Source organism: Geotrypetes seraphini, chromosome 17 (genome assembly GCF_902459505.1).
Source record: "Geotrypetes seraphini chromosome 17, aGeoSer1.1, whole genome shotgun sequence".
In the NCBI taxonomy this organism is placed as follows: Eukaryota; Metazoa; Chordata; class Amphibia; order Gymnophiona; family Dermophiidae; genus Geotrypetes; species Geotrypetes seraphini.
The window spans coordinates 48,446,713-48,459,487 of NC_047100.1; the positions used below are offsets into that span (position 1 = coordinate 48,446,713).

At 44.2% G+C, this 12,775-nt stretch overlaps 1 protein-coding gene across 4 annotated transcripts in view; it reads right to left on the bottom strand.

The window, feature by feature from the left end:
• The window catches only part of RNF123 (ring finger protein 123), a 363,039-nt gene extending 351,022 nt beyond the window's left edge, over window positions 1-12,017 (bottom strand). The window contains exons 1-2 of one of the 4 annotated variants that reach the window (XM_033926520.1): window positions 11,836-12,017; window positions 6,911-7,025 (exon numbers count right to left, since the gene is read on the bottom strand). In XM_033926520.1, the coding sequence (XP_033782411.1) occupies window positions 6,911-6,989 (79 nt within the window). In that variant the 5' untranslated portion in view covers window positions 6,990-7,025; window positions 11,836-12,017. Of the gene's footprint in view, window positions 1-6,910; window positions 7,026-7,430; window positions 7,450-11,820 lie in introns of those variants that run through there. The other 3 variants (XM_033926519.1, XM_033926522.1, XM_033926523.1) reach the window with 3 other exon arrangements.
• Between the last annotated feature and the right edge of the window lie 758 nt (window positions 12,018-12,775).

Genomic DNA, 12,775 nt, shown 5'->3' on the forward strand with positions numbered 1-12,775 from the left:
CTTCAGAGGATTTAAATGTTTCATACGATGTTAGTTACTATTACTACTATCCATTCAGTCTTGTCCGACCCTTGGATACTCTGCAAGCCAGTCCTCGCCATGCTTCCCCGTTTTCCACGGCTTCTTTCAATTACATAAGAACATAAGAACATAAGAACTGCCTTCTCCGGATCAGACCTTCGGTCCATCAAGTCCGGCGATCCGCACACGCGGAGGCCCTGCCAGGTGTACACCTGGCTTAATTTATAGTCCACCATATCCTTATATGCCTCTCTTAAGGAGATATGCATCTAGTTTGCTCTTGAAGCCTAGGACGGTCGATTCCGTCATAATCTCCTCTGGGAGGGCATTCCAGGTGTCAACCACTCTCTGAGTGAAGCAGAACTTCCTGACATTAGTCCTGAACCTGTCCCCCCTTAGCTTCATTACATGTCCTCTAGTCCGTGTCAAATTGGACAATGTAAATAATCTTCTCTGCTCTATTTTGTCGATTCCTTTCAGTATTTTGAAGGTCTCGATCATATCCCCATGCAGTCTCCTTTTCTCAAGGGAGAACAATCCTAGTGTTATAAGTCTGTCCTCGTATTCCAGTTTCTCCATACCCTTCACCAGTTTTGTTGCTCGTCTCTGCACCCTCTCCAGCAGTTTTATATCCTTCTTTAGGTAGGGAGACCAATGTTGGATGCAGTATTCCAAGTGTGGTCTGACCATTGCCCTATAAAGCGGCATTATAACTTTCTCCGATCTACTCGAGATTCCTTTCTTTATCATGCCCAACATTCTATTTGCCTTCTTTGCCGCTGCCGCGCATTGTGCCGACGGCTTCAGGGTCCTATCTATCAGTACACCCAGGTCCTTTTCTTGTTCACTCTTCCCCAGAGTTGCACCTGACATTGTATACTCGTATTCCTTATTTTTATTGCCTAAATGCATTACCTTGCATTTCTCCACATTGAACTTCATCTGCCATTTCTCCGCCCATGTTTCTAACCGACACAAGTCGCTCTGGAGTTTCTCTCTATCATCCTGCGATCTGATCGCCCGGCATAGTTTTGTATCGTCTGCAAACTTGATGATCTCACTGGATGTTCCTTCCTCCAGGTCATTGATATAAATATTAAAAAGGATCGGCCCAAGTACCGAGCCCTGGGGTACACCACTAGTCACTTTCTCCCAGTCGGAGAACTTCCCATTTATGCCCACTCTCTGCTTTCGGTTTTCCAGCCATTTGCCTATCCACCTTTGTATATCCCCCTCTATGCCATGGCTTTGTAGTTTCCTGAGAAGTCTTTCGTGTGGAACTTTGTCGAACGCTTTCTGGAAGTCCAAGTATATTATGTCCACCGGCTTCCCACTATCAATTTGCTCGTTCACGGTCTCAAAAAATTGGAGTAAATTCGTCAAACATGATTTCCCTTTCCTGAATCCATGTTGACTGGGTTTCATCAAGTCATGTGCGTCCAAGTGCCGGACTATGCTATCCTTGATCAGTGCTTCAACCATCTTGCCAGGGACAGACGTAAGACTCACAGGTCTATAGTTGCCCGGTTCCCCTCTCGATCCTTTTTTGAAAATTGGGGTGACGTTCGCTATCCTCCAGTCGTCCGGTATCTGTCCAGTTCTGATTGTCAGGTTTGCAAGTTTTTGCAATAACTCTCCGATTTCAACCTTCAATTCCTTTAAGACTCTCGGATGAATCCCATCCGGTCCAGGGAATTTGTCACTTTTAAGTTTGTCGATCTGATAGTATATCTGGTCTAAGTCCACTTCAACTGTGGTGAGGCTGTCTTCTATTTCTCCTGCAAACACTTTCTCCGCTTCAGGTATTGTTGAGGTGTCCTCCTTCGTAAAGACGGACACAAAGAAGGAATTTAGTTTGTCTGCGATTTGTTTATCTTCCTTGATGTACCCTTTTCTTCCCTGGTCGTCCAGGGGTCCCACTGCCTCTTTTGCAGGTTTTTTTCCTTTCACGTATCTAAAGAAGGGCTTGAAGTTTTTGGCCTCCTGGGCTATTTTTTCCTCATATTCCTGTTTTGCATCCCTCACCGCCTTGTGACATTTCTTCTGATCATCTTTATGTTTGTTCCAGGCTTCGGTTGTCTTTATGCATTTCCATTTTTTGAAAGAGTCCTTCTTTTCTTTTATGGCTTCCTTCACCTGTATGGTAAGCCATGCCGGTTCTCTTTTGCTCTTTGTTCTCTGATCTTTGGAAATCCTCGGAATGTAGAGATCTTGTGCTTCTGTGATAGTATTTTTCAGTAGGGTCCATGCCTGATCAACCGTTTCAAGTTTTTTTCATCATCTTCTCGAGTCGTTTTTCTACCATGGCTCTCATGCTATCGTATTTACCCTTTTTAAAGTTCAAGGTGGTGGTTAAGGTTTTGGCATGTTTCCCTTTCCCGATGTCAAGTTTAAAGTTGATTACATTGTGATCACTCGTTCCCAGTGGAACCATGACTTCCACTTCTGTTATCGGTCCCGTGAGGCCATTTAGGACCAAGTCCAAGGTGGCGTTGCCTCTTGTCGGCTCTTTTACCATTTGTTCCAGGAAGCAATCCCCTAGCACCTCCAGGAACTTGGCTTCCTTGCCGCAGTCGGAGGTTGCTAGTTTCCAGTCTATCCCTGGGAAATTGAAGTCTCCCAATATAATTACATTGCCTGTCTTGCATTCTTGTTTGATTTCCTCCATCATTTCTGAGTCAGTTTCCTCCGCCTGTCCTGGTGGACGATAGTAAAGGCCAATTTTCGTATCTGCGCCATATTGACCAGGAATTTTGATCCAGAGTGACTCAAGCTTCTCTTTCATTTCTGTTGTAACCATTTCAACAGAATCTATTCCCTCCTTAACATATAGAGCAATACCTCCACCTTTCTGCCCTACTCGATCTCTTCTATACAGTTTGTATCCCTGTAGTACTGTGTCCCATTTGTTTTTACTGTGTCCCATTGCTTGATGTTCATTCCCATGTCATCCTTGATGGTATCCACCAACGGGCCTTTGGTTTCCCCTGCTTCCTTTTATCACTGACCATCCCGAGTAGCACCTCCTTTTCTAGTGAAATCACCCTCATCACATGTCCAAAATTAGTTCAGTTTCTGTCTGGCAATTTTGCCTTGCAGCAACAACTCATTGATGGTGATCCTAGCTGTTCATGGGATTCGTAGAAGTCTTCTCCAGCAACACAGCTTGAAGGCGTTGATTTTTCTTCTATCTGCTTTCATGAGTGTCCATGTCTCACAGCCATATGTTGCGATTGGGAACATAATGGCAGTCTTTGTTCGATGGTGACTGAGACATCCTTGCACTCCATATTTGGTCCATGCTCACCATGGCTGCACGCCTCAGTGCTAATTGATGCTTGATTTCTGATGTTGAACCACCACTGTGATCAATAAGGGACCCAAGGAAAACGAAGCTGTCAACTACTTTGAACAGTTGAGAAGTAGATCAGAGAGGTAGAAAACTTCATGACTGAGAGGAACGTTGAAGAAGTCAGGGAGCTAGAGAAGTTAGTCAAGGAGGCATACAGAGAGGCGGTGGTAAATCAACAGCAACAGAGGAACTGCCAAGATACACCTACAGTGAGTGAGAACCACCTGGAGGACAACCACAAGAAAGGAATAGATGACACAGCAACGGGATCTGGAAATAGCGGAGGGAACCCACAGGAAGACAAATCCAGTGCAAGGCAACGCCGGGATGAGGAAAGATGGAAGTGAACCGAGGACATCGACCTGTGGCTAGAGAGAATACGGACTATTAAGTAACATTCTTACTTAATGTGGACTATTAAGTAACGAGTGAGGTGATTAAATTTGCAGACGATATGAAGTTATTCACAGTAGTGAAGACACAGGAGGATTGCAAAGACCTGCAACGTGACATAAACACGCTCGAGAAATGGGCCACGACATGGCAAATGAGGCTGAACGTGGATAAGTGTAAAGTAAAGCATGTCGGTAATAAAAATTTTATTCACAAATACAGGATGTCCGGTGCAGTACTTGGAGAAACCCCCCAGGAAAGAGACTTAGGAGTACTGGTCGACAAGTCGATGAAGCCGTCTGTGCAATGTGCAGCGGTGGCGAAAATGGTGAACAGAATGCTGGGAATGATTAAGAAGGGGATCACGAACAGATCGGAGATGGTTATCATGCCACTGTACCGGGCCATGGTACGCCCTCATCTGGAATACTGCGTCCAGCACTGGTCGCTGTATATGAAGGACACAGTACTACTCGAAAGGGTCCAGAGAAGAGCGACTAAAATGGTTAAGGGGCTGGAGGAGTTGCTAGGTCTCCCTTGAAAAGAGAAGACTGAGAGGGGACATGATAGAAACATTCAAGATAATAAAGGGAGACAGGTTGTTCACCCTCTCCAAGGTAGAGAGAACGAGAGGGAACTCTTTAAAGTTAAAAGGGGATCGATTCCGTACAAACGTAAGGAAATTCTTCTTCACCCAGAGAGTAATGGAAAACTGGAACGCTCTTCTGGAGGCTGTTATAGGGGAAAACACCCTCCAGGGAGTCAAGATAAAGTTAGACAAGATCCTGCTGAATCAGAACGTACGCAGGTAAAGCTAGTCTCAGTTAGGACACTGGTCTTCGACCAAAGGGACTCCACGTGAGCGGACCACTGGGCACGATGGACCACTGGTCTGACCCAGCAGCGGCAATTCTTATATTCTTATGAGAAGACAGAGATGACAGCAATCATCGTGGGGAATTCCATCATCTGACAAGTTGAAAGCCACATAACGGAAGGAAGAAAGGACCGTCTGGTGACCTGCCTACCAGGAGCCAAGGTAGAGGATATAGTGAGCCGCATAGACAGGATCATCAACAGTGCATAAGGGGGAGATACGGTGGTGGTGATCCACGTTGGGATAAACGACGTGAGCAACATGAACTACAGCAGGAAAACACTGAAAGACCAGTTTCGGATGCTAGGAAGGATGCTGAAGATCAGAACATTAAGGGCAGCATTCTCGGAGATCTTGCCAGTACCCATGGCCGATGGGAAGAGGCAGACGGAACTGCAAGCAGTCAACGCATGGATGAAGCGCTGGTGTGAGGAAGAAGGATTCCACTTCATGTGCAACTGGACAATGTTCTGGGGGAAGAGCAAGCGAGAAATTGAGAAGTTTTTAAACTAAGAAGAAGGGGAAAGCAGACAGTCAACCAAGAGTCGATGGTTCGGGAAACGGTATATCCAGAGAATACCATGCAAGAAGATTGCAGGGAAGACTCACCGGATCATAGGTAAGATAGAAATCCCGACAGATCGAAAGGGACAGAAGGGGGAAGGAAATGCAAGAAAGTAACAGGCCACAAACTTAAGTGTATGTACACAAAAGCAAGGAGCCTAAGGAATAAAATGGGTAATTGTAAGCTATGGCACAAAAAGATAACCTAGACATCATCGGCATCATGGAAACATGGTGGAACGAGGACAACATCTGGAACACTGTGCTACCGGGAAACAAGCTATACCGCAGTGACAGAGTAGGACAAAAAGGTGGTGGTATTGCCCTATACATAAAAGAGGGAATTGAGTCTACCAGAGAGAACACGCCGGAAACTAACAATAAGGTAGAGTCTCTATGGGCCAAAATACCAGGAATAAATGGAACTGATACGAAGATCGGCATCTACTACTGACCTCCAGGGCAGTCTGAAGAGACTGATGGAGAAATGACGGACGAGATTAAACACGAATACAAGGGAGGCAACACAGTTATCATGGGCGACTTCAGCTGCAATAGGGAGACCAAGTTTCTGGATGCTGTAGGCAATTGCTTCCTGGAAACAACTTGTCAAGGAAAATACGAGAGGAAATGCAATTCTGGACTCAATTATAAATGGACTACGAGGACCAGCGCAAGGTATAGAAGTAGAAGAGACACAGGAACAAAAGAAATCAACCAGAACGACTGGCACGGCACTGAACTTCCAAAAAGGGAACTACAAAGGGATGAAAGTCATGGTGAGGAAGATTAGGAAGAGGATAAGCACTGCAAATACACTAGAGCAAGCATGGTCCCTTTTTAAGGACACAGTCACCGAGGCTTTTTGACCTTCAACAACCCAGAGGCCTTAAGGGTTTTTTTCGCCAGGCAATTCTCTGAGGCCTGAATGTTCTACTTTTTCTTTGGATAGGACCCTTACCTCCTACTTATGGCAACTGGAACTCACATATGCTTCATCTCCTGACCATGGAGACTGGGATATTAAGCTTACTATTTGGCAGCCCTTTATGGATACCTTTACTTGGTTGCCCTGAAGTTTTCTGTGCTCTTTGACTCTCACATTCCTGGAAAGTTACTACAATTGTTGATTACTATGCTCTTCCTTTTGTAGTTTATTTCGTTTTTTTGTAACAACTTGGTTTCTATGCTGCATACTGTATTTGCCTGTATTTTCTTTAAAATTTAATAAATATGATTGGGAAAAAAATTTAAGAATACAAAACCCTATACACAGGGAATTCCTCCTTGTATAATGTTTCTCATTTATTTTCTACACCTACACAGAAGGATTGGAAATAGTTTCATGCTTTCCCCACCACACACTGCCACACCCCTATCCCTGATGGAAATTCTCAAGTGAAACCTAGTGGTTGAATCACATAGCTTTCTTAATGGTTGCTCTGTATATCGTCAAATAACATCTAATAAAAATGGAAATGCCATCTCCTTTTTTCCAAAATGGCCAACCACCTTGCCTTTAATTGCCTCTTTTTCACACTAGACAATAGTATAATACTGCACAGAAAGAAATGGAACATTTTATTGTTCCTGCAGCCTTCTGGTTATGACAGTTCACACGCTTTAAATTCTCCGGCACCAATTGCAGGTGGATGACTGGAAACTGTTCTATTCAATAGAAATCAAACATGCACATCAAGTACCTGTGGCCTTCGGTTTCTCTGATTCAGAGTTCAATTTGTAGCTTCGACGTGAGAAGGTAGTGCCTGTACCCCGTGACATTTTTCACCTCTCTTTAAACAACTTCCATCTATAAAGCTGCATCGGAAAACAAAAGGAAAGGCTCAAAAGTGCAAACTCCACATTAAATGTTACTTCATTTCTGTGCTATAAAACAAATTTATATGTTATGTCCAATGAAAAGAAGTTAAAAACAAAAATCCATACAACATGACAGCAACTCTCCCCACTACATAAAATCTTCCTCCTAACTTAAGGCGTCTCTGGTGTTCCTCCAAAGTGTACAATACCGCAATAATGCAATAGTCTTGACAATATTAGTGCAAATTTCCATCAGTCTCATCGCAAAACAGGTACAGCACAGAAAGCAACAGTGCAAAGTTCCTTGTCAATGTTCCACCCAGGAGAAATAGGGTGCCTAAAATTATGCATCCTCTGAGTGCCTAGACGGAGCCTATTCTATAAAAGAACATAGACACATACTGTTCTTTGTAGAATACAAGCCTTACACCTTAGGGAATTCTGCACAACTGCCACCATTTGATCTCTCCCCAGTCTTTCTCCCTGTCCCCTGCAGAGATCACTAGACAGGGGATCTGCACATAAACCGACTGTTTAAGCTGACAGAAGAAGAGGAAGTGTCCTGATGTGCGGTGGCTCGTATCCTCCTCTTCCCGATGCACTCTCTGCAGGGGAGAGGGAGAGCCAGCATCAGCTGCTCTGAAAGTATAGGGAAGGGGGAGAACAAGGTGCCAGATTAAAAGGAAAAGCAGAACAAGATGAGTTATTTCATGGCGATGGGGTACAGAGAGAGCACAACAACAAAGCAAAGTGAATGTGTGCCAATGAGATTTTGGGGAGGGGCAGAGAAAGTATGCCATGGGGATGGGTGGGAGGCAGAGAAAGCAGAGTATACATCATGGGGTGGGAAAGACAGAACAGAAATTCTGAATGTATGCCACTGGTGTGTGTGTGGGGGGGGGGGGTTGCCTGAAGATACTAAAAAAACAGGGCATCTCCATTGTCACCAGGAGCAGCCCCACCGGGATCCAGCATCGGCAAAGGAGGGGAGTGAAGCCAGCATGGGAGAGTCACTCTGACACTTCTGCTACATGCCACCATTAATGGGAGCCAAAGGCACCAAACCTAAATACAGAGCAGCTCCATTGCTACCAGAAACTGCCCCACCAAGTTCCAGCTGCCCCCCCCCCCCAACCGACACTCCTGTTACATGCCTAAGGCACAAGCCAAAGATAGCGCAGTTCTTTGTGCACCTCACAAAAGCAACTGAAATCCAAACTGAAAATAAGAGCTACATTACTCTCACATCCATAATACAACATACATCAGCGGATGAGAAGAAAATCAGCTATCTGGAACCCATGAATTTTTCACTTAATCAGTGAAGATCATCTTACCACACCAAGGTAATCTCCAGTCAGACAATTTTAAATCCTCCCATTCTTCACACCTCTAACAGACATTGCAGAATAAACCTCACTCATGATGCGATATCATGCACTAAATCTTTCTAGGCTTCTTAAACCCAACAAAAGACTGCCAAACAATAAGTAAACCTTTCTGAACTTGGCACCCAAAAAATCTTAACTCCAAACCATGTGGGCCCTCCTCACAAACAAACTATACTTTAAGAACTATTCCTCCTCGCTCTGCAATCTGATCCCTGCAATTTCCAAAAAGAAACCAAGGACCCCTCCTGCTAGAACTCACTCTAACCTATGGTATGTCCACACTTAAAAGAAAGAGCAACTACCCCTGTGCCTTGCATTTACATCAATGTCAGATCTATTACTAAACTAACCGATATCTGCAAATGACTTAGGCCTCACCTTCTTCTCAGAAACTTGACTCAAAGACACAACCTCCCCAGAACTACCCCGTCTATGCCCACCAGGATCCAGTGATATCCACATACCTAGACTGGACAAACATGAAGGTGGTCTTGCACTAGTTTACAAAAGTTTCTTCCAAATCACATTAACAGACTTTTCAATCCTCCCTGAACTAGAATACATGATACGCAAATTAGAGAATGACATGGGGACAAATTTGTCCCCGTCCCCACAGGAACTCAATTTCCCCATCCCGTTCCCGCGAGTTTTGTCGCTCTCCCTGTCCCTGTCCCATTCCTGTAAGTTCTGCCTTAACCGCACAAGCCTCGAACACTTATAATTTTAAAGTGTTTGAGGCTTGTGCAGATGAGGATGGAGCTTGCAGGAATGGGGCAGGGACAGGAAAAGAACTCGCGGGGACGGGATGGGAAAATAAGTTCCTGTGGGGACGGGGACAAATTTGTCCCCGTGTCATTCTCTAAAGCAAATCAGAAGATAGATCCAATATATATCCTGCAAAGTGAGTATATTACTGGTATATCACCCCCCTGGACCATGGTCACATAATACAACAAAACTTCAAGAAATTAGCTCACACCTCACCTGTTATATGCAAGAGTAATTGTCTTAGGTGACATAAATATTCCACTAGAGTCCCAAGACCTCATTAGTTTCTCCAATTCAAAAAATTCCTCCTCGATAGTCAACTAAACCTAAAACTATCAGGTCCTACATACGAAAAAGAAAAATAATTAAAACCAACAAAATCCCTTCGTTGGTTTTAATTATTTGTGTTTCAATAAAAGAATTGAATTCCTACGCTGGTTGGGACGTCTCCAGTGCCTCTTCTTGCTACATCAAAAAAAAAAAAAAAAAAAGCAACCTACCAGAACACAAAACTGCCTGGAGGGTTGCAATCAATAAATACAAATTTGGCTGAAGCCAAATAAAATCCTACTAAGTTCACAAAATAGACAACAAATCTTTTGCTATCAAACAACTATTTCACCTAATGCGTACCATGCCTACACCTCCAAAATGAGGTCTATCCGACATTAATTCCCAAATACTAGTTGACTTCTTAAACAAGATCAAAAATGTACAAACTGAGGTTGATAAGACAATTGTCACTATTAACACCAGTTTGCGATCGTTCCCTGACCCGATTCACTAACCTTCTGCCCAATCAATCTCCTACCCGATCCGCCCATGCAAATGAGGGAAAATGGCATGCATGAGTAGGAAGGCATCGATTCACTAAGCAGAAGAAGAAACACAGATTAAGGTTGCTGATCTGAAATGAAACGAATGCTGAGGATCAGTCGCTTTACTGTCCTTGCCGACTCTCCTGCTCGCTGCCGCTCTGAAATCCCAGTATCAAGGTTACAAAACAACCATCAAAATAAAACTGTTCTTATGCATACGAACTCCCTTTTTATATAAAAAAGCGCAGTGCAAGCCCATGGGTTTAAAGCGTGTTCTGTTCCATAATCTGGCTGCACCTAGGCCAAACTGAAATGATTCCTTTTAAAATGTCCACTCGTAGGGCCAGAAAGTAAACCGCAGCCACCCCTCCCCCTTCATTTTGACCTCGCTTGTGCTAAGAGCTAGCGCATGCGCAAATCGCATCTACAACCAACAAGGACGATCTACGCATGCGTCTCGATCGCTCTACAGCGTGGATCGCTGTAGGGCGTGCATCCGATCACATTGGTTGCTTGGAAGAACTCGGCCACGAATCGTCCAACAATGATCCAGATCGGTGCGTTTAGTGAATTTGGGCCTATAAGTTATCGTTCCACCCATATGTACACCCCTTTGCAATTTCACACTATGTAAATTATGCAGGCATTTACTGACTAGCGCTAAGGCAGAATTTTGGCAGTTAAAATGCATATACCATTATCCTAAACATTTACACATATAAGGGGTATATAAACATTAGTGCCTGTTGCAGAACTACCTCCCATAGTGCAAAGACAGCATAGCCAGCATCTACATGCTAGAGCTGTACCAAATAGCATATTTTACTATTCAGTCCTGTGAAATCTTAATATGATATTATTGTTTTATTTAACAGTGAATGTTTTCTTGTATGCTTGCTGTTAGTCCCCTTTTTTCTGCACATTGCTCTTTATTATTGTCTTCTCTTTTATCCAATACATGACTTTTTCTTTCTTGGTCTTCTCTGCTGAATTTTGATTTATAGCCCTTTGTTTTCTTCCTTCTCCTTTTATTTGCTTTGCCTATGGTTCTCTCATTTCATCTGTAGTAAAGAATTACACAGAGACAAAGTTTGTCCCCAAAGGCTCTGTCCCTGTCCCCACCCTATTGACTCAGACCTCAAGCCTCAAACACTTATGAGGTTATATTTAAATCTTTTTATTCCGTGTATAAAAAAGAACCATATTCTGTACAACTGTTGTTTGTTAATCACAAATAGAGTCTTCCATTTCAATCTGGTTTTGGGACAACCTTTCCCCAAAATTTGGTTGCCTACGTTTTGACATCATCTGGGAAGATAATTAGATTGTCTTTCAGACATGGGTAAATAAGAAAATAAGTGCCTTAAATGTTGGAAATACTCCTCGACACCAGCAACAACGAATGAACCTGTTGCAGTGACAGCAAGATGCTTGAGCAACTGGGTACATGATGGAAGGATGTTGCAGGTGACAGGAGCCTGATTAGCCCACAAGACTCTGGCAGACAGGACAGAAATGATGTCTTAAATCCAAAAGCAGCTTCTGCAATTGTTTCTTTTTTTTAATCATTAAATTCAGTTGTCTAAGATGTGTTAAGTTTTTATATATTGATACTACTGTATGTCTGTCCTCCACTAGTCTCTTTTCCTTCCCTTGCCCCTGAGGAGCTCCATCGATGAGTCTCTTCCAAGAAAGAATATAACCCCCCCCCCCCCCCCCAGTGTCAGCTTCCCCAGTGAGCTTCTCTCTCTTACCCCCCCCCCCCCGAATTCCTCTCCTCCATGAATATTCCCTCACAAGCCCCTTTCCCACCACCTCAATCTGTCTTACTCCTCTTCAGCCGCAGCTTCTCACCGAGGCTTTACGCGCCGCCGTTCTCCGACTGCCAGCAGCAGCAGCAGCAGCACTCCACTCGTCTCCAACACCCGGGGCCGCGTCACAGCCGCGCGCCGGCGCCGGATAGAAACGTCACGAGAAGTGGGCGGTGGGCCCAGCTCCTGTAGGAGCCAATAGAAATGAGCCCGCTCTGGTCACGGGACAGGGGTTCAGATCGCTTCAATATTATTTATTGAGTGGCTCAAAGTAATCATTTCAAGGTTAATGTACCAAAAATAAATAGGAATGGGACCAATTTACAAAATACAACAATAACAGTCAAATAAAGGGTCATCAAACAATTCGTGGCCATTTGGGGAAGTTTCTTGTCATGAGACTCCCTGTCGAGCAGCAGGCGGGGGATCTAATTGCTCTTAAAATAAACCAGATCACGTGGAGCGCAGCAGAAGCTGCTCAAGTTCTTGTCCCTTTCTTCCATCTCACGCCTGCCCCCCCCCCCCAGCCCTCTTTTCCTAACCCCACTATCCCTAGTTTCCCTTTCTCCCTACCTCAACATGAGCCCTGCCATCTCCCAACCTTAGCTCCCTACTTCAGCCTTCTCTCCAAGATCTAGTTATCTGCATTCTCTTCTGCTGCTGTGGCTCTGCATGTTGGCCAAAGATAGCAGAGCAGTGGCAGCAGAAAGACATGCTCTTTGGGGAAAACAGGATAAAAAAACCAAATTAAATAAATAAGAGAAGTCAGCATTTTGCCAAGAAAATTTGGGTGTGGCCAGGGCCCCTGTCTCCCTCTTCCCCCATGATAAAATTTATTGGAGCAAGTCAAGAAAAGAATAGAAGCTTGTGAAGTATATCATCTGAAGTTTTTGTAGCGGTCCATGTGGATCCCCCATGTGATCTCCAAAACTCCAGAGAGGTCAAGGATGGACCATCTC